This window comes from Terrapene carolina, unplaced genomic scaffold (assembly GCF_002925995.2).
Source record: "Terrapene carolina triunguis isolate 2854851 unplaced genomic scaffold, T_m_triunguis-2.0 Scaffold111, whole genome shotgun sequence".
NCBI lineage: Eukaryota > Metazoa > Chordata > Testudines > Emydidae > Terrapene > Terrapene triunguis.
The window spans coordinates 19,942,131-19,963,899 of record NW_020664462.1 but is presented as its reverse complement, the minus strand read 5'-3'; the positions used below and the strand labels follow the sequence as shown (position 1 = coordinate 19,963,899).

Here is a 21,769-nt window from a genome sequence, read left to right as displayed (position 1 = left end):
GGGCTACAACCCACTTCTTCGGATGCATCCGAAGAAGTGGGTTGTAGCCCACGAAAGCTTATGCTCTAATAAATTTGTTACTCTAAGGTGCCACAAGTACTCCTGTTCTTTTAACTTTACTACAAATGGTGATATTCTGTAGCATAATAATCTTGAAGCATCACCCTATCTTAAGAAATAAAATATTGATTTAGACTTTCTAAATGCCTTTTTAAAAAGCTGTGTAATTCTATATCAAATTTAACTTCCATGACTGAAGTGTTCTAACTTGCATTGACTGTTTATGCAATTACTTACCTCCATTTAGTACTGGTGATACTTCAAATATAGCAATAGTTCTTGGTTTATCAAAATTCCTTTAATACTAGTTGTTGTGTTAAATTAATATTCATAATGGATATTTGACAACTTTTTTTTACAAATGTCAATTTTATAAGGCTTACAGATACCTTAGAGAAGAAGTGAAAACTTTCCAAGGAAAACCAATTAAGGTAAATAAAGCTGTTTGTACTATTTTATTTACTATTAACATAATAGGTTGGTGTACTTAAGTAATCTAACTCTATCTTGCAGGCAAGGATAAAAGCAAAGGCAATAGCTATAAATACATTTTTGCCAAAGAATGGATATAGACCTCTGGACATGAACCTCTACACACAACAGCGTTATACAGCATCCTTTTATTTACCTCCAGTATACAGTCCCCAACAGCAGTTTCCTCTTTACAGCTTAATTGCCCCACAGACCTGGTCTACTACGCACAGCTATCTTGATCCAACATTGGTAAGTGTTTAGGAGTTTGAGAAGCATTTGTCTACAGCTGCTGCATGTTTAATTGTTTCAGGAAGAGTCTTTAGCATTCAGTTTGAAGGACTGCATGTGGGAGGTCACAATCTAAGTTCCACTCTTCTGATTGTATGTGGTGTGGGTTTTTCTTGAAAGTGGACATTGGCAGTCCATATTTTGGAGTATGAGAGCCTCTCTTTGAAAGAGGCATCTGGTTTCTTCTTTCTTTCTTTTAAAAAAAAAAAAAAAAAAAAAAAAAGGGAGGCTTCAGAAGTTACTTTCCTCATGCTTTAAATTCAAATAGGGTTTTTTGTTCTAAAGGTTAGACACTTAAGAATCCTCCTCTGAGTAATACTATTAAATACTTTTTAAAAAGTCATCTTCATAGCATATGTGTATGAGTGTATTTATAAATCCACTTCAATATTAAGTGTGGAAAGCACCTAACAGGGCTAGTTGAGAGGGGATAATCTAGCACATCAGTTTAAAATTTAAGATTTTTCTCTTGCAAGGTTAATGTGCCCTATTTGACACATCCTGACAGTTGAAAAACTAACATCTTTATTATTAGGTTTAAGAATTGTTGATAATCTCTAAGGAAGTACTGATTTAAAGAAATCTTACGTTTTCTATATTCAAAACTAGCAGCAGCCTTAGGTCTACGTTGCTAGTGCAGTCACATTGTCTACTTGACAGACCCCACATTCTATGTATTCTACTGTCTTTCCTCCTCCCCACTTACTCTTGCGTCAGCATTCATGTCACACTCCCTGGCAGTACCCAGCCCAAGTCAGGGAAGCTAATGATCCAACCAGCAGACCAAATTTGGTGATGAATCCTGGTTATGGGCCACCTGAGGCATGTTGTACATAGGTGAAGAAGAATGTGTGACTTAGTGCCATATCAGAATTACTTCAGCAAGCTCCGCTCTCCACTTGTGCTTCTTGTTTGGGCAGTTGTATTCATGCATGCAGCTTTTTGTGCACCCACTGGCTATGGAGTGTCATTGATTGGTGGGGGCCAGGGTTGTCACAAGTGGAACCATCCTCCCACCCTCACATCTATCTTTAATTGAGGTTAAAATAAACTAGGGTAGCAGTGCTCAAAATTAGAAAGAGACTATTTAGAAATCTTGGCAAACGATTAAAGTCTCCTTGAACGAACTCCCTGTGTATTGAAAGGCAAGATAATTAGAAAGTTGTGGTGAACACATTTGACACAGGGAAAGCAGCCAGAACCCTTTGCAGTTGGTGTTTAAAGGGAGCTATAGAATGGGGGAGGAGACTTGATGGCGTGCACGTTCATCTCTGGACACCCATGTCCTGATTAAGTAACACCTAGAAACTTGTTTGTTTGTGGGTTGTTTTTTGTTTTTGTTTTTGTTTTGGAGATGTGGACAAATGAAAACTCAGTAACGGCAGTAATTGTACCACATTTAAGCATGGTCACATTCTTGGTGTCCAACAGTATCACTGGTTATGTCAGTCAATAAAAGCATGTTGCGGGTTCAATTAGAATTGGAAGGAAAAGACATTCCCTAAATGGAAGACGACGATGGTAATGAAATGTTTTCAAACTAAGGGCCCTTCTGAGGAAAGGGTACTGATCATTTAAAAGACTATCTCTTAAAGATTGATTTGAATTAACCTGAATAACCATTTATTTACCTCGTGCATTTCACTCAGTTTGGACAACAAAAAATACTTGACTTTCTGGTTCTTCACAACTAGTGCTATATTGCAGTGTTTGGATTACAAACGCTGTAACTTCAGAGCAAGCCTTTTTCACTGAATCTTCACTTGTATTAATAGACTTTATAAAATTTTTAATTGCCTAAATTTGAAGCCTAAAGTATTGAACAGTGTCACTTTTTTAATCCCTTGATGATGATGGCCTGTTTGCTGGCATTTTATTTTATGCTAACAGTAAGTTGTGGTGTGAAAACTGCACTGTTAAATTTCAATTGTCAGTGTTTTGTGATGCTCTTTGCATTTCCAGACAATGCTTTTTCTGTTTATATATAGTTTTTGGTTGACATAATGTAGCCTCCAATTCTTTGAGAAGGACTTGGCACTGTTAAGCATTTATGTAGTACTCTTTTCATAGCTGTTTGAAAGTTAATTCTCAAATCATCTTGCTGATGCAAGTATTAATTGAGACTATGGTCTTACTGTTACCACATTCAGTGGTGGGTTGTTGGGGTTTTTTTGAGCAACAAACTTTACTTTGAACTAATTTAGGCAAGAAAGACAATTTTCTTGGTGCTTGTGCCATTGTAAGAAGTAACCTTAAATTTGGTTTTAAATTTTTAACTAAAACGATTATTAGTATGCTCAATGATAGCGTGAACATTTAGTAGAAGGTGGATAGGAATAGTAAAAAGGAAGTCTAAAATTTAAGAGTCGCACTTTGACTTTGGTAGCTCCCATTCAATAAGCATTCTATTACGTCCTCATTTTCATATTGGGAGCAAGACCAACAGTAATACACCTGTAGAGTGGTGCCGTACAACATGAAAAATTAGAGGGTTCCTGTAGCAGACTTTTGGTAAGATTTTCTCAGCAAACTCCTCAGAAGATGAGGAAGAGATCTAGCATATGGAGAAACTGTAAGCAAAAGGTTGCTAGCCTTGGCAGTCAACATGTTTTGTATACATTTGTAATACTGTACTTGACTAAATGTACTTTAAGAGATCGTGTCTGAAGTATTGATATGTGATTACTATTGTTGAATGCTTGTAGTATTAAATAGGTCAATATATATTAACTGATTAAGTAGTAGTTTCCTTGGCATACTGAATAAATTTAACTTACCTGTTTTACTGTCTTTTGCATATTCAATGAAGATTTGTGCCCACTTCTTAAAAGTTGTACTAACGAGCTAACTGACCATTCCAATAGTTACTGTGAACTCTGAACAAAAGTTGTTTTTTACACCGTCCATAATTTTCAAATCTGGATGTCAGCGCTGTTCAAAATCATTTGTATAATCAACATAACAATCACACCTATTTTTACCTTCAAACGGCTAAAACATGAGATGTGATTGATTGTATCCTCCTATTTGGCACACTTGAAAATGAGTATCGGAAAGTGAGCTTATTTTACCACCACCAAAAAATGTAACATGAATCTATAATGTATTGTGCAGTGGGATGGAGTAACAAGGTACTAGAAATACCAAACTGGGATGTTGGGGCATAATATTATCGGTTTTGTTTTCTATTACCTTTTAACACTGTGCTACCTAATACTATTCCTCTTCCAAAGCTGAATGGCTTCATGTCCTCCTCCTTTCACACATCTCATTCTTCTGTGTGGCTCTTCGCTCCTGGAACCCCCTTCCTGACCCTGTCTGTCATGCATCCAGCCTTGCCTTAAACGTCTTTCTCAAAATGCACTTATTCTATGAGGCTAACACTTTAATCTCCCTCGAGTTATCTTTGAATCCAAACCAGTAAGGGAGGAAACTCCTAATCTTCATGAAGCATGAATTAGTTACTTAAATAGCCATGTAAGCCTATTGCTGTAGTCCTCTTCCTACTCCAGCTGAATGTTGTCACTGTCTTGACATTGTAAACTCTTTGGGACATGGACACCGTTTTACTAGTCTGTAAAGCTCCATGCATGTTCTGATGCTTTAGAATATAGGAAACACATCTTAGACCACATAAGGGAGAAAATTAGATTAATATTACAAATATTTTTTACTGTGGTCTCCAGTTGTCATCTTTTGAGCATGCGTAATGGCTGTTTATAAACTTCCTCTTGAATGAGTTTGTCATGCACGCACTGGCCAAAAAATGTTCTCTTGTTACACAATCTTAAACTAAAATGAAAAAATAAAATCCTTTTTGGAATACTGTCCTGCGTAGAATGACATGGGATATAGATTTAAAAATAACTTTAGACATTCAGAACAAGCAAAGAGGATTAGATCTTGGAAATAGATAAATTTGGAGGTTAATTCCCTTTTTCTTTAAAGAATACCATAGTTGCTATTTTGACAAACCCGTGGAGGTTCAAGACCTTTAGTATAAACAAGTATTTTCCACTCCGAAGATAAACAATCAATTTGGCTACATAGTATGTAATCTACAAATGTATGTCCACACAATGTTTTTATTCTCTAGGTAACGCCATTTCCCAATGCTGGATTTATCAATGGCTTTACATCACCAACCTTCAAGCCCCCTGCTTCTCCATTGACTTCACTCAGACAGTATCCTCCCAGAAGCAGGCAAGTTCAACCAAATAAAAATGTATATAATCATTTTTTAAAATATCTGTATTCCAGGAGTTCTGCAAGTTACTTTATTCTTCATAGCTTAACAAAAATCTTTAACTTGCAAAGTGCACACTAAATTAAACTTGCTGTAAGATTAAATATGGTCAGATGATACTTACTGATATCAAGATAAAGACACAGCAATATTAAAAGTGATTGATTGCACTGCTGCCTCGTAGCTCTGAACTGGTCTGCTATGTGCATGATCAGAGTTTGGCTTCTTAACTTTGTCACATTTTCAGTGAGGACTTGGATCTTTCTGTAATGCAGATTACTAAAATTGTTTTTCTGGAGTGGTTTGCCACTTCAGCTCTGAGAATACTCTATTTGGAATGTCTTTCATGAAGTCCTTGGCTGCAATTACACTATTTGAAATGATTATCAGCAGATTTATTCATTATATATTTAAGTTTAGAATAGTTTTAATCAAGTACTAAATTAGAATAGAAGTTCCAAGCTTTAATTTTGCTAAAAATACTTTACATGTATCCAAATGAAAATCCATCTCTTTTTAAGAGGATGATCAATTTATAAGGATTATATAAATATACAATAAAGTGCTAAGCCGTTCACATAACCATTTTTTAATACAATGTATTCCTGATTTGTAGGAATCCTAGCAAATCACATCTACGGCACACCATACCCAATGCAGAAAGGGGACCTGGGCTTCTAGACAGTCCTACAATATTCAACTTTTCTGCTGATCGTTTAATTAATGGTGTCAGGAGTCCACAGACAAGGCAGCCGGGGCAAAACAGGACACGGATGCAAAATACTACTACAAGTTATACCAAGAGGGATATAGGAACTGGACGAATGGAACAGACTAATATTGACTCTTCCCCTGGCTTAGGAAGAGGAAGGTGAGTGTTTTTAACAGTTCATATAAATACCCTCTGTGGTCTGCTTCTGAGTATTTTTTTGTATACACAAGAGTAAACACTTGTAAAAACAGGAGTAACATTAAAAGAGCAATAGTTAACTATAGCTATGTCTTTTCAATATAATTCAGGCTCTGAGAATTTTTTCTCTGACCATGTTCAGTTGATTAACCAATACATTAATGTTAAATAACAGAGGTAACCTGTTGTGGCTGTAAAATGTTAACGTTCTAACCTCTTTCGTGTTCGTTTTTGACTTGTGCTAAAATCATCTGTTTTCTAAAATTATATAAGAGTTGTATGGCTTATAGAATCTCCAGGAAATATTTAAATGGGGGCCCAGTTTAAGTGCATTGGTTTTCTTAAGTGACTGTTTAAAAATGGCACTTTCAGTTGGTCCTGCTTACTGTGTTCAGTCGTAACTGCAAGACTGAGTGAAATAGTTAACACTTTGCACTCAGTCTAATACTGTAGATAATTCACCTAGAATATGTGAGCTGGGATTGTATCCCAGCTAACACATAATATAGTTACCTTATATACTCGTTCATAAGCCAAATATTTTTGGTAAAAAAGTGACGCATCAAAGAGCGGGGATTTGGCTTATAAATAGGTCTACACCAAAATTTAATGATTTTAAACTCTATGGCAGGGATCGGCAACCTTTGGCACACGGTTCACCAGGGTAAGCACCCTGGTGGGCCGGGCCGCTTTATCTGCCCCATCCGCAGGTTCGGACGATTGCGGCTCCCGCTGGGTGTGGTTTGCCACTCCAGGCCAATGGGGGCGGCGGGAAGTGGCGGCCAGCACATCCCTTGGCCTGCGCCGCTTCCCGCCGCCCCCATTGGCCTGGAGCAGCGAACCGCGCCCAGTGGTAGCCGTGATCGGGCGAACCTGTGGCTGTGGCAGGTAAACAAACCCGCCTAGCCCGCCAGGGTACTTACCCTGGCAAGCCGCATGCCAAAGGTTGCCGATCCCTGCTCCATGGAATCATTGAATTGGATATCTAATACATTGTCATTTTGTTTACCTGGGGCATCTGCCAGCATGGAGCCCCTCAACTCCCTTTGGCCATGGTTCTCTGTTCCCAGCCAATGGGAGCTGCGGGAAGTGGCGCGTGCCCTTGTTTATTGGATGGTTTTGGGTGTCCCTGAGACTTCCTGATAGTTTTAGATAGAGTTGTACTTTGAACAGGGGAATTCTTTGATTTAAAAAAACAAAAGGGGAGGGGGTTGTCTTGTGTAAACTTCGTGCCTTTCTTCTAGTATGAGCTTTTCTTCAATCATGTTTCCTCTTAATCCTTACTAGTCACTGTCTCTCTAAAATAATGACTTGTATAATAAGCCTTTAGAATGAAAGTGACTGTAATAAGGTAATGCAAAAATAAATTATTTTTATATCACATCTAGGCAAAGTTCTGATGTTAATTGTATGTTCTCTCTTCTAGGAAAAATTCATATGGCTATCGAAAGAAAAGGGAGGACAAGTTTACAGTGAGTGTTGTGAAATATGGGTAACAAAGAACTTGATATCAAGATTACCATGAAGAATAATTGACAAGGCTTAAATTAGATGTTGCACAAGAAAACATGCATTCTAATAGTAAACTAAAGATAACTGCCTGTTTTGTTAAGGAAAATACATCTAAATCCACATTAGAATACACCACGTAATGAACACCAAATATCTGGGGGGGGCATCTGATTATTAATGCATAAGGTTTGAGAGAATTTGAAATGCCACGTTTTTTTAATGATACATTACCCCCATTCTTACTACTTGTGATGATACTTCGTCTGAATGCCTGTATATTTAAACTTCCAGGGAGAGTTGACAAAGTAAGTACAAGGATTCCTTGAGATTCAGACATGCCTCATTTGGAACTTGAAAATCACTAATGCACCATAGTAGAATTAAGAGTTAAAGAATTAAGTATCTTACAGTGATTAATTCATATGCAATATCAATGGTAGAACTGGAACACCTGTTAAAATGAGGCAGAATGCTGATTGTAGTATGATTCAGCTCTAAAAACATCTTTGTAGAGAAGAAGCTGCTAAGGTGCTTCTAAAGTTGGCAAGGGGTGAAATGAGATGGATTTCAGAGGGAACACCACACAACACCTCATTTCAGACACTAGTGAGCTCCTTTTATGATGGGTGGTTTATGAGCATAGTTGCCATTTACATAAAACTCAAGGAGTAGGATTTGAATGTGGCCTGCACTAACAGTATTGAAAGTTACCAAAAAATGCTGTTAATCTGTAACTTAATACACCTTTAATTTTAGGCATAAATAAAACATCAGACTTGAAGTTTGAAAAGCTTGGGCTTACACCAAAAAATAACTTTAGTCAGTATATGTAACTCTGTTGTGGGACCTGAGATTTGATTTAACTTTATACCCACAGCCTTTCCCTCGATTCACTTATTTAAAACTTCATTGCCATACCCCATTTGACCACTGTTGCAACACAGTTTCTTGGTAGATGACTTCATGAAGTTTTACCATTTTTTTTCCCTTTATGATGTCATTTTTTTTTCTTCGTGACATTATTACTGCAGATCTTCACTGAAGGAGGTGGCCTCTGCATCGTCCCACTTGTGGGATTGGTGCCTCGTGGCATTGAGCTGTGGAATCTTCTAGACAGCAGGGTCTGTTTGTTAAAGCCCCTCCCAGAAATTCAAATGGTATAAAAGGGAGAATGGGCCCAGCTGCCCTTCAGTTGTTTTTTAGCAGCCAAATGTGCAATGGTCTTGGATTACACATCGTGTCCTTGGTGCTTCCCTTTCTTTTTCTTCTGTCCTTTCAGTTGCTACTTACATTTTAGATTGACAGGTTGGTACAGGTTTGTTTAGTTAGCAGAACAAAGAAGAAATGGTACCCATTAGGCACAGGTACTGTCTGGACGACCTCAGGCGAGCCACCTCATTCACTCCTGCTCATGGCAGTGACTCTTCAGGCCCAGTTGACCAATTCTGGAATCAGATGTCCAGCATCAGCTTTACTAGCTAAGGTGGTGTTTCTGACACCAACTCCCCAGTAGGACCTGGGCCTTTTTCTGCTCTGAAACTGTTCAGCTGAGTTCCCTAACCAACATGTCTGGATGACACCACTGTTTTTGGGCCCAGATTTGAGGTGGCTCTTGTACCTATTAAGTCTCATTCAGTCCTGCACCACTTATTGGCTCTGAAAATGTCTGATTTCTAATCATGTGCTGGTGCCGTGACTTTGAAACTGTCCAAGACCATTATTGCTTGGAGACATCTAGTTCACAAACACTATGGCCTGTCTCAGAAACAAAGCAGCAACACTTCAGACCTTTTCTGAAGTAGTCTTTGCTATCAGCCATTGCTGGATCACTGTAGCTGTATGTTTGTCCTGCTTATATGCAGTCAGCCGCACACTGACAATCCTGCAAGCTTCTAGAAGAAAGCAATTTAAATATATTATTTTTAAAAAAAAGGTGGCAGCTGCTCTTCAGACCCCACTGCTTCGGCATCAAAAATCTTGATTCTGACTGGATTGGACTCTTGGGTGCTGCATTGCCAGTGCTTTAGTCCTGGAATCTCTGCTGCTGCCTTCATCTGCTAAGTATAGCAGGCAATCTATTTCAAGTACAGATGCAGAATCAATGGTATAACTGGAACACCTATTAAAATGAGTCAGAACTCTGATTGTAATTTGTTTCAGCTCTAAAAACATCTTTGAAGAGAAAAAGCCTCTAAGGTACATCTAAAGTTGGCCCAGGGTGAAATGAGATGGATTTCAGAGGGAACACCACACCAAAAAACAAACCTGATTTCAGATCTTTCTATGCTAGATAGAGCACAGTGGCAGTATCATGCTGTTATACTGTGTTAAATTTACCAGAATCTGAGTGCTCAGGTAGTGACAGTGTCCAGTGGGAAAACACTTAATGTGTAAATCTGGGATTCCCAGTTGAGATTAAGAACACCAGTTCCTTGGAGTTACTGGTGTGTAGTGCTATACCTCAGCCATACAGCACATGGACATGGCCACCTGTAAGGCGATGTTGGCATATATTTCACACATTTTCACAGGACAGACTTCAGCCCTGCTGTATTCACCCAACTAACCACAAGCATCAATGGGATATTTCTTTCTTTTTAAATCAAGAAAGAGTACTCTGCTGTCCTGACCCTATCGGTCTCAGACATCAGTCATTCAATGTCTGTACTTAAACTGCTCCACAGACTGGTTCCTTAGCTAGGTACCTGCTACCTTTATCCAGACTACATCTGGGGTCTGCATTGGGGCCAGGATGTTCCCTGATTATAAAGAGGCTACCCCTTCATGATACTTACTCCAGAGTCACTCAGGTCATTCCAGATGCATAAAGTGAAGGTAACATGCTCATCAGGAAAATGTTTAGATTTCCCTGATCTACTATAATATTTCCAAATGGTGAACTTGGTGGTTTGCCTTTTTATCCAGCCTCTTCGAGGTTTGTGAACTTCGTAGAAGGTGAAAGTTCCACACTGGCATTCTGGAGTTAAAAGCGGTTTCTTTAGGTTGGGAGTAAGTATATCCACTTGAGTCCAGAAGTTAGGCTGCTGATAATGGAAGGAAATACAGGGCGGATGGGGTCATTTCCTCTTTTATACACCTGGAATCCTTCTGAGAGAAGGTGAAATGAGGGGTGAGGGGCCCACCCTTCACAGTTCAATGCCAGGAGATGCCAGTTCCACAAGTGTGACTCTGCAGAGGTGACTCTTAAACTGTTCCTGCTTAAGCAACTCTCCTGTCAGAGTAGGTAACCATTATGGGCATGTCTCAGTTCCTGCCCTGAAACAGGCCTGAGCAGTCACAAAACAATTATTTCCTTGTTTACAAGGTATATACCAGAATTATATATAATTTCCAAGTAGGAAAAGTACAATGTAGTGTAAAACAGTTGTTACTCCTCAATCTAGATACAATTTATAAACACATTAAAAATCACCCCACCCCCCCAAAATGTGAAGGAGATTTCTTTTGTTACTTTTTCTGTCTCTGAAATTGTACTCTGCTTGAGTATAATCCAAACTTCAGTTACTCCTGTGGTGTGTTTTTGTTGTTGGTGTGTGGTGGTTTTTTTTTTTTTTTTACACTGAAACCACCTGGACAAATAGTAGTTTTGCTGTGTAACTTTTACTTTTTTGTATTAAGTCCTATAATTTCTAAAATAGTGACTCGATGGGGAGAAATAAGCTGCTATTTCTACAGTGCAGTGTGACAGACCATGCGTAAGTAAGCTACCAAACACTGTTCAGCAAATGGCCTGGTCTACCATTGGACTTTGTACCTGTATAACTATTTTGGATAGGGATGGTGATTTTTATTTATCAAAATAGTTGCACCAGTATAACCACTAGTGTAGAGACAGTTCTCCGTACAAAGGTGCTCTATAGTGATACAGCTTATTCCCCTTCCTCTACAGGCATAAGTTATACTGGAATAACTACATTCACACTTGTAACTCAGTAACTATTCAAGTATAGTTAAAGCAGTACAGCTTGTGTGTGTAAATAGGGCTTATATTCCTCACTTCCCATTGTATCTTTTAGTCAGATTTAAATCTTGTTAGGGATCCGATGGTGAGTAACATTGAGGCCCTGGTCTTTCCTATTTTTGGTGCTTAATAGTTTTGTATCAGAGTCCCATAATCTTCCTTAACTATAGTCTGATTTCATATGTCACACTTCTGTTGTTACAGAGAGGTCAAACGCAGTCTCCGCCACCTCCAAAGCCTCCATCTCCTAGTTTTGAATTGGGATTATCTAGCTTCCCTCCATTACCTGGGGCTGCAGGCAATTTGAAGACTGAAGACTTGTTTGAAAACAGACTGTCCAGTGTCATAATGGGAACGTCAAAGGAAAGAGTGAGTAGTTTGAGTTTACTGCTTTACATACCTCCTTGTTTCAAATTCAGTGGTTTATGCAGTAAAAACATAATTCAAGTAGAACTTAACCATGCTTTTATGTAGGTCATGGAAAACTGTAGTTCTGTGTATAACTCCTTTGCTGTCATCTCCATTCTCATCCTAGCAGTTGGTTGGCAAGAATGCATCCTCCTTGTTGAAGGATAACTGAGGTGGTGTGGTGTATTGGTGCCCCAGAGTAACTATTTTTAATTAGTTGCTAGTGATGAAAACAGATATCACCTTTTTCAGTGTTCCCAGCTGAGTCTGGTTACTGCTTGTTACTTTTTTGATAGCATTAAGTGAAAAATAATCTTACACCGCAATTTGCTCATAGTTTGATTTGTTGTCAGTTTTTTTTCCTCCCCTTAAACACCTAGAAAACAGATGCAGGTGAGGAAAACACATTTTCAACCTCTGAAATATAAGGAAAGAGCCCGGAAACTCTCTCTAAACACTAGGCTTGTTAGTTGAAATAAGAAGTATTGCTAAACCAATTGAATCCAGGAGCTGATGTGTGAGATCAGTTGGAGAATGTAAAAATACACCAAAATGACCTGGCAGACTGTGCTTTCAGGATGCAGCTAGAGATGTAATTCAGAGTTGAGGCTGTCTCTAGCTGCTCATAGTGAAGAGGACAGAGTCCTAAAGAATGCAATCTGCGGACCCAGGGTGCTCTCCAAGAGAGATTTAATTCCACAGTGAGTATCAAAGAGTCTGGGTTGTGGAACCAACCCTTCAGTTTAAATTTGGTTGCTTTATTTTTGTTGCAACTTTATCGACATTGTGTATGTTGATTCCCAGTTATAATATAACCAGAGCCTCCGGTGCAGGAGGGTTACTGTGGACTATTTACAAAATTGGTTTAACTGGCTCAGGGGTGATCACCTTCCTCGGTGTAAGGGTGACCCACTAGTGGTAAAGAGCATCATAAAGGGGCTTACACAACATTCCCTCTCTTCCACTATATCCTCTTTACTACCACCATATCAGGGTGGGTGGGAAAGGGGTTGGGGAAGTGCCCTATGTCGTAGCAATCCTTGGTTACATTTTCTGTCCACTGATGCTGGTAATGGTGTCCATTAAAGAAGCCATAAGGTTGTTCTAACGAGGGGTATAGCCATTTACAGAACAGTGCAAAAGTGGTTTTTAAACCACCTTCACCCATTTTCCTCATCCTTCTCCTCCCCACCGCCCCACACACACTTTTCCACCAACTTGTAGTCTGTGCATTTTGGCCATATTTAAGGATATTTAAGACCGGTCCACAGTCTCTTGAAAATTTTATCTGTTTTAATTCTTACAGATTCATATCTTATTTACTCAAATATAACAAGTCTCCACTCTTCTACAAAGGCAGCTCTAATTTGGTTAGGCAAGGGTGGTCTCGTGACAGCACAGTCTATTGCCACATTGGGTGCGGTGTTTGCCTTGGTTCTGGTTTCTGCTACGTTGTGCATGTGCTCCTATTTGGAAAGGATTGGCCTCCAAGGGAGTTTGATTGCACCCTGTAGGGTGTTGTGGGCGTGCTCAACAGAGTTTAAAGTGGGGATTATTAGATGATACTTTTCATCTCAAGATTTCATATCATTTTTTTCCAAGCTTCACAATAGCCCTCTGAAGTAGGCAAGTATTACTATCCTTATTTTACAGATGAGCGACCAGATGCAGAGGTTTATTCAAACCAGGTTACACAAATCAGTTGAAAAGAGAGGTAAATAGTGGTGTCCCCCGTGGTCTGTACTGGGACCGGTCCTATTCAAGGTATTCATAAGTGATCTGGAAAAGGGGGTAAACAGAAGTGGCAAAATTTGCAGATGATAAAAGCTACTCAAGATAGTTAAGTCCCAGGCAGACTGCGAAGAGCTACAAAAGGATCTCACAAAACTGGGTGACTGGGCAACAAAATGGCAGATGAAATTTAATGTTGATAAATGCAAAGTAATGCACATTGGAAAACATAATCCTAACTATACGTATAAAATGATGGGGTCTAAATTAACTGTTACCACTCAAGAAAGAGATCTTGGAGTCCTTGTGGATAGTTCTCTGAAAACATCCACTCAATGTGCAGCAGCAGTCAAAGCGAACAAAATGTTGGGAATCATTAAGAAAGGGATAGATAATAAGACAGAAAATATCATATTGCCTCTATAAATTCATGGTATGCCCACATCTTGAATGCTGCATGCAGATGTGGTTGCCCCATCTCAAAAAAGATGTATTGGACTTGGAAAAGGTTCAGAAAAGGGCAATAAAAATGATTAGAGGTGTGGAACGGCTTCTGTATGAGGAGAGATTAATAAGACTGGAACTTTTCAGCTTGGAAAAGAGACAACGGGGTGGATATGATTGAAGTCATAAAATCATGACTGGTGTAGAGAAAGTAAATAAGGAAGTGTTATTTACTCTTTCTCCTAACACAAGAACTAGGGGTCACCATATGAAATTAATAGGCAGCTGGTTTAAAACTAACAAAAGGAAGTATTTTTTCACGCAACGCACAGTCAGTCTGTGGAACTCTTTTCCAGAGGATGTGAAGGCCAAGACTATAACAGGGTTCAAAAAAGAACTAGGTAAGTTCATGGAGGATAGGTCCATCAATGGCTGATAGCCAGAATGGGCAGGGATGGTGTCCCAGCTTCTGTTTGCCAGAAGCTGGGAATGGGCGAGAGGGGATGGATCACTTGATGATTGCCTGTTATGTTCATTCCCTCTGGGGCACCTGGCATTGGCCACTATTGGAAGATAGGATACTAGGCTAGATGGACCTTTGGTCTGACCCAGTATGGCCGCTCTTATATAAAAGACAGGAACAGAACCTAGATATCCAGTCCTTTGCTCATCATGCACCATACTCCCCCTCTAAGTATAGCTTGGGAAACTGTTTCAAAAGAGCTCTGCATAAGCCTGAAAGCTTGTCTCTCACACAACCAGAAGTTGGGCCAATAAAAGATATTACCTCACCCACATTGTCTCTGTTCTCTAACCATGAAATTTTAGGGCTCAATCACGTAAGGAGTTGAGCACTCAGGCCCAAATCCATCATATGCTTCTATTGAGACTACTCATATAATTATAGTTAAGTATGTGCATAAGTGCTGTGCTGGATTTGGGCCAGGATGTTCGGTACCTTGCAGGATCAAGCCTTTACCCACTTAATTGTGGGTGCAGAGTGGTACTCTTTTTTTTTTCTAGTTAATTCCTAAACACAAACTATGTACGTGCTGCATGCAGCTGCTCGTGATTTCGTTTTCACTAAAGTGTAACTCTCTGATTTTCTTCAGAGAAACTGCATAGTCAGTATGTGGTCTCATAGTCAGTATCATAACCACCTCACGGATTACTGTTCACCTTCATGGAATTGCCTATCTACAGACCCCACTGTAGGGATCTCATGCCTAGCCACGTGAACATGGAACCAATTCTGAGTGGTAGTTGGAGAACAAAAAAATCCCCTGTACACACACACTCTGCTCCCCTTACTTCCCTTCTCTGCTTGCCAAAGTGGTGTCAGAGCCAACCTCTCCCTTCTGTCTCTCTTGATGGACAAATCTAATATTTTAAATTGGTTATGTTGTTAGAGCTGGTTTTAGGATGGGTAAAATTGCTTTTTACTTTTGAAGCCATTTGGATTTTAGTCTGTCTAGATCCTCTTAGGCCTTGCCCAGGAGGAAGGATCAGTCTTTTGAGCAGTGGAAAATTTTAAGGTGTTTTTCATATTCAGTGGTCAGTCCCACTTCAGATGGGCATGAAAAGGGCCCTTTAGGCCTTGGGTAAGAGCACTTCTCTAAAGGCTGTGATGCCACACGCTCTTCTCAAAAAAAGTACCAAAGCCCATGAGACACTTACCGAGAACTTGCCTTTGCAAAATACCAAGTTGAAAGAAGTGATCCTGTTGTCAAGGTGCTCCATTAAGAGGCATTGAAACAAGCTTCGCCAGCTAAAAAAATTAGGCTTTTGGAACAGAGTCCAAGAACAGCACCTCTTCATGGTGTCATTGGTTCCAAATGGCTACACAAGGTAGTTCAGTAAGGATCCTACTGTTGGATTGCTGTACCCATTGGATCTGTCTGACCAAAGCCCCAGGAGTAAACACTTTTTTTTTTTGAAGGTGAAAAGGATGTTGGGAGACTCTGAACCATCTTCATGGTCAAACCGTGGCTGCTCTCTTCTTCCCCCCCCCCCGGAGAGTTAACTTAGCTTCCTTTATTTTCAGCATTAGCCTGTTGATCTGTGGCTGTTCACTGTAAATTAATATGTAAATCATGTCGTTTTCTTGTTACTTTGCAAGTAAATAACCTACAAGAACAAGGGCAGTCCTAACACTTCTGCTTAAACATACTGTTTTGTTTTTTTAGAACCTAAATGTGGATGCAAGTACAAACACTATTCCATCAGGAATTCCTCGAGAGCCATTGTTGCCAGCGTCTCCTGCTCTGTCTGGGACGTTTGAAAGGTCTCCTTCCCCATCCCAGTCTCCTGAGTAAGGATTTAATTACATGCCTATAATTATTCTTTTCTGAATCAAGAGTTTGCATTTTCAAAAGGTTAGGTACACTGTGTAACTAGCTATTGAATCCTTAATCAAAGAATGGAGTAACAATATCTCATGTGAACTATACATAAAGCAGAAGGCATTAGCTTGTTGTTTATCATGTAATAAATGTGCACACTTTATAGGTGCTAATGAATTGCTTAGTCTTGATTCTTAATATTTGTAAATGTTTAATAAAATGGCATAAAGAATACTTTAAGCCAGGGGTGAGGAACCTATGGGCTGTGGGCCGAATCCTGCCTGCTGCTTCATTTCGTTTGATCTGCAGCAAGTTTCCACGCCGTGGGCCAGAAGCCCTAAGCCTTGGCACCCTCTTTCTCCCATCTTCCCGCCACGCCCCCCTCCCCCGACCTGGGGGGCTGGAGCCGCGAATGCTGGGTTGCCCCACTGTGGGGGAAGCTAGGGTTGCCAGGCTGTTAGAAGTCCAGTCGGCTCTGTGCAGTTCCCAGAAGTGACCAGCATGTTCCAGCGGCCCCTAGGTGCAGGGGCGATCAGGGAAGTGCCTCACGCTGCCCCCACCAGTGCCAGCTCTGCAGCTCCCATTGACCGGGAACCACAGCCAATGGGAGTTGCAGGGAGGGCACGCGTGGTTAGTGTGCACCCTGGAGAGCCACCTGGCCCCACTGCTTAGTGTGGAGCCAGGGCAGGCAGAGAGGCTGCCTAAGGCTAGGTCTACACTACCCGCCTGAATTGGCAGGTAGAAATCGACCTCTCGGGGATCGAATTATTGCGTCTCGTCGGGACATGACAATCGATCCCCGAATCGACGCTCTTACTCCACCAGCGGAGGTGGGAGTAAGCGCCGTCGACGGGAAGCCGCGGAGGTCGATTTTGCCACCGTCCTTACAGCTGGGTAAAGTCGGCTGTGATACGTCGAATTCAGCTACGCTATTTGCGTAGCTGAATTTGCGTATCTTAAATCGACCCCCCCTTGTAGTGAAGACCTGCCCTTAGTCCCACTGCGCTGCCGACAGGGAACCGCCTGAGGTAAGCGCCCCCTGGCTGGAGCCTGCACCCCAAGTCCTTATCCCAGCCCTGAACCCTAACTCCCTGCCGGAGCCCACACCCCAACCCCCTGCCCCAGCCTTGAGCCCACTCCCACACGCCAAACCCCTCATCCCCAGCCCAGTGCCTCCTCCCACACCCTGAACCCCTCCTTACTGGCCCCACCCCAGAACCTAGGGCAGGGGTGGGCAAACTATGGCCTACAGACTAGATCCGGCCCGTGAGGGCTTTGGATACAGCCCACGGGATTGCCACCCCCGTGGCACCGTGGGCCCTGCGCTGCTCCCAGAAGAGGCCGGCACCATATCCCTGTGTCTCTTGGACGGTGCGGGGGGAAGGACAGAGGGTTCTGCATGCTGCCCCTGCCTGCAGGCACCGCTCTCTGCAGCTCCCATTGGCCGGGAACAGGGAACTGTGGCCAATGGGAGCTTCGGGGGAGGTACCCACAGGCGAGGGGCCGCAGGGACATGGTGTCAGCCACTTATGGGAGCGGCGCAGGGTCAGGGCAGGCAGGGAGCCTGCCTTAAGCCCCGCTGCGTGCCACTGCCACCCCGGAGCTGCTCAAGGAAAGTGGCTCCTGGCCGAAACCCGCACCCTGAACCCCCTCCTGCACCCCAACCCCCTGCACTGAGCCCCCTCGTGCACCCCTCCTCTGCCCCAACCCCTTGCCCTGAGCCCCTTCCTGCACTCGAGCCCCCTGCCGCACCGCTCCTGCATCAGCCCCCTGCCCTGAGCCCCCTGCCGCACCGCTCCTCTGCCCCAACCCCTTGCCCTGAGCCCCTTCCCACACCCCGCACTCCCTCCCACACCTCAACCTCCTGCCCCAGCCCTACATTCATGGACCTGCATGCAATTTCCCCACCCAGATGTGGTCCTCAGTCCAAAAAGTTTGCCCACTACTGGCCATGGGGAAGCCCTGAGCCTGCGCCCCTCTGCATGGCTGTGTGGCCCACGACTGATTTTTTTTTTTTTTTTTTTTTTCTCTGGGTCAGTAGCACCTGATAGAAAAAAGGTTCCCCATCCCTGCTTTAAACCATCTTACAGGGAATGTCTACCCTGAAATATATGCCCCATTTTAGTAGAACTTGAGTTAGCACTCCCTGGCTTTGTTAACCTAGGGCTTCAAAATCATTTGTAACTTCGCTCACCCCAGTACCGCTCCTCCAGCAGGTGGCGCTACTCCCAGTCATTCGCCTACCAGGGTCAGTAAGCAGACTCTGGCCTTAACGGCCCCGCCATGGTCTCCAGTGGGGCAGTGGTCAGGATCGGACTGCGACTTCAGCCCCGAGGGGGGACAACTCCCCTCCCACGCGGGAGACTGAGGGGGGCACCGGCTGCAGTGCGAACGCAGCAGGGACCGTGGTCCCCCCCCCCCCAAGTGGCAGTACTGGAATCCATGAGGGGTGCCAGTGATGCTGGTCCAGTACTCCCAGCCCTCCCTGAATGCATCAGACAAGCTGGCCATGGTGCCACCAGTGCCACTGGGAGCTGCAGGCAGCCCTGCCTGTGGACGGTCAATGTAAATAAACTGTCGCAGGCTGCAGGTTGCCCACCACTGCCCTAAACTGTAAGCTGGAAGTCAAAAAAACTTTTCTCCCGAATAAGTTGAATCTCTTGGCCTCCTTAGTTTTGGCCGTTCCGCTGGGGTGGCCCTTGTCTGTCCCTTTCATTTGCTGCGCGGGACGGGGGATAAATATACAGATACTCAAAACCCTTTGCAGGGACATAGTATTTCCTTTCCACTTTGTTGGATGTTGGCAGAATTGATGAGGATGTTTGCCACACCAACGTGGCTATTTTGATCACCCCTGGGTGGATGGGTAATGCACCAATTTTTGCCCGTGTAGTGGCCGAGATGACATTGAAGAGGTTGTCTGCCTCCTCAGCGACCTCTTAGGGTACGTCTATACTTACCTCCGGGTTTGGCGGTAAGCAATCGATCTTCTGGGATCGATTTATCGTGTCTTGTCTAGACGTGATAAATCGATCCCGGAAGTGCTCGCTGTCGACGCCAGTACTCCTGCTCCGCGAGAGGAGTAGGCGGAGTCGACGGGGGAGCCTGCCTGCCGCATGTGGACCTTTGGTAAGTACCTTTAAGTTCGAACTAAGGTTCTTCGACTTTAGCTACGTTATTCACGTAGCTGAAGTTGCATATCTTATTTCAAACTGGGGGGTTAGTGTGGACCAGCCCTTAGATTTGCAAGCCCAGATTCTCTGCAACCCGTTTAAGGACGGCCTGGTGCTCCTTAAAGTTGTCCAGGGGGCTGCTGGTGTGGGAGGGTCCAGCCACCGCCGCCTCCGCAGATGACTATGACAGTTGAGTGGCCTGAAGGATGGTGTCACCCTCTTCTTTGCCAAGGGAGGGCTCCCTTGGTGCCGGAGTACGGAGACCACTGGTTTAGGGTCTCTAACCCCCAAGCCCTGCTGGGACTTTATAATTTTAACCTGTGGAACTTCCTTAGTAAGTTTACGGAAGCCCTCCCACAGGATAGTGCCCAAGAGTTCGACGCGTTGGTGAGCGAAGGCACGGTGGTGGCCCATGGAGTCCTCCAGATGGCCTGGAACGCGATGGACTCGGCTGCCATGGTGGTTGCGTCGGCGGTGGCCATGCAACGTAGCTCCTGGTTGCAGGCTTCTGGGCTGTTCCGGGAGATGCAGACCACAATACATGGGGATTCGGGGCTCTTTTCTGAGCTGACTCTGGGCTCCATGGGTTCAAGGACTCCCGAGTCACCCTCCAATCCCTGGGTTTGCACACCCCTCAGCAGTCCACAAAGCCGTTCCACCCACCGCCGCCGTCTCCTCCGCCACAGTCTAGGTCCTAGGTTCTGGAGGGCTCCCAGGTCTGGCTTCTACCGAAGAAAGGACAAGGACAAAGGGCTTAAGAGATGCTACCCATCCTCTTCCCGCCCAGCTGCCCAACCTGACCCTCCCAGAAGTCAGGGCGGCCAGAAGCAGTCATTTTGAGGGTGCGCTCGAGGACAGTGCCCCAGCCATCGTACTGGATCCAACCCTCTCTTTCCTCAACCGCCTCTGCCCTTTCTGGTCGGCCTGGTCCAGTGTCACCTTGGACTGCTGGGTGCTAGACACAGTTTCTTCGGGCTACACCTTGCAGTTGACAGCTGACCACCCCTCCTACCCCCTTCTCCGTCCCTCTTTAGGGACCCTTCTCATGAGCAACTCCTCGTTCAGGAGGTTTTCAGTGGAAAAGGTTCCTCAAAACATGGAAGGCAGAGGATTCTACTCCCGCTAATTCCGAAGGCAAAGGGGGGCCTCAGACCCTTCCTAGACCTGCATCGCCTCAACAAGTTACTCCAGAAGTTGAAGTTTTGCATGGTCTCCCTGGCCTCCATAATCCCCTCCCTGGATCCAGGAGACTGGTTTGCCACCCTCGATTTAAAGGACACATACTTCGATATTTCCATCTTCCCAGGGTCTATGGATCAGGTGCAGAGGCATCTCAACCTGGTCTGTTTGACCTGTCGAGACCTGGGGTTGATAATAAACGAGAAAAAATTAACCTTAACCCTGGTACAATGCGTAGAGTTCATCGGAGTGGTCTTCGACTCCACTCAGGCCATGGCCTTACTCCCCAAATCTTAATTCCAGGCCATAGTGTGGACCTCATTGTGGGCCTATGAGCCCACCTGCTCACCACTGCCCACACCTGCCTGCGGCTGCTGGGCCACATGGCAGCATATACTTACGTAGTCTGGCATGCACGACTCCACCTCAGATCTCTCCAGGCATGGCTGGTATCGGTCTATGTCCCCAACCAGCACAGCAGGGACCAGGTGGTCAGGATTCCAGACAGCGTACTGCCGTCCCTCATCTGGTAGCAGGATCCCTTGTCGGTGTTGGAAGGTGTTTCCTTCACAGCCCCATATTCGTTGGTGACCCTTGTCTCTGATGCCTCAGACCTAGGCTGGGGAACCTCAAAACCATTGGTCCAGTCACAATCGTTCTCTTCATATCAATGTCAGGGAACTCAGGGCCATTCGACTGGCCTGCCATCCTTTCTACCTTGTATAGAAGACAGGGTGGTCCATGTCCCGACGGACAACACGGCTACGGTTTTCTATATCAATAGGCCGGGCAGAACCAGGTTGTCTGTCCTTTGCCAGGAAGCCGTCTGTCTACAGTACAATGTCCATCTCGTAGCTGCTCACTTTCCAGGGTCCAAGAACATATTGGCAGATCACCTCAGCAGGATGTTCTCATCCTGCCACAAGTGTCCCTTCATCTGGAGGTGGTCACTCCATCATCTGCAGGTGGGGAACTCCCCGGGTGGACTTGTTCGCGTCCAGGCAGAACAGGAAGTGCCAC

At 43.6% G+C, this 21,769-nt stretch overlaps 1 protein-coding gene across 1 annotated transcript in view; it reads left to right on the top strand.

Moving 5' to 3' along the window:
* The window catches only part of LARP4B (La ribonucleoprotein domain family member 4B), a 110,113-nt gene that overhangs the window by 75,306 nt on the left and 13,038 nt on the right, over positions 1-21,769 (top strand). Inside the window, exons 6-13 of the mRNA XM_026651999.2 lie at positions 308-312; positions 438-491; positions 574-783; positions 4,919-5,025; positions 5,685-5,939; positions 7,405-7,450; positions 11,677-11,841; positions 16,242-16,366. Coding sequence (XP_026507784.1) covers positions 308-312; positions 438-491; positions 574-783; positions 4,919-5,025; positions 5,685-5,939; positions 7,405-7,450; positions 11,677-11,841; positions 16,242-16,366 — 967 coding nt within the window. The remainder of the gene's footprint in view (positions 1-307; positions 313-437; positions 492-573; positions 784-4,918; positions 5,026-5,684; positions 5,940-7,404; positions 7,451-11,676; positions 11,842-16,241; positions 16,367-21,769) is intronic.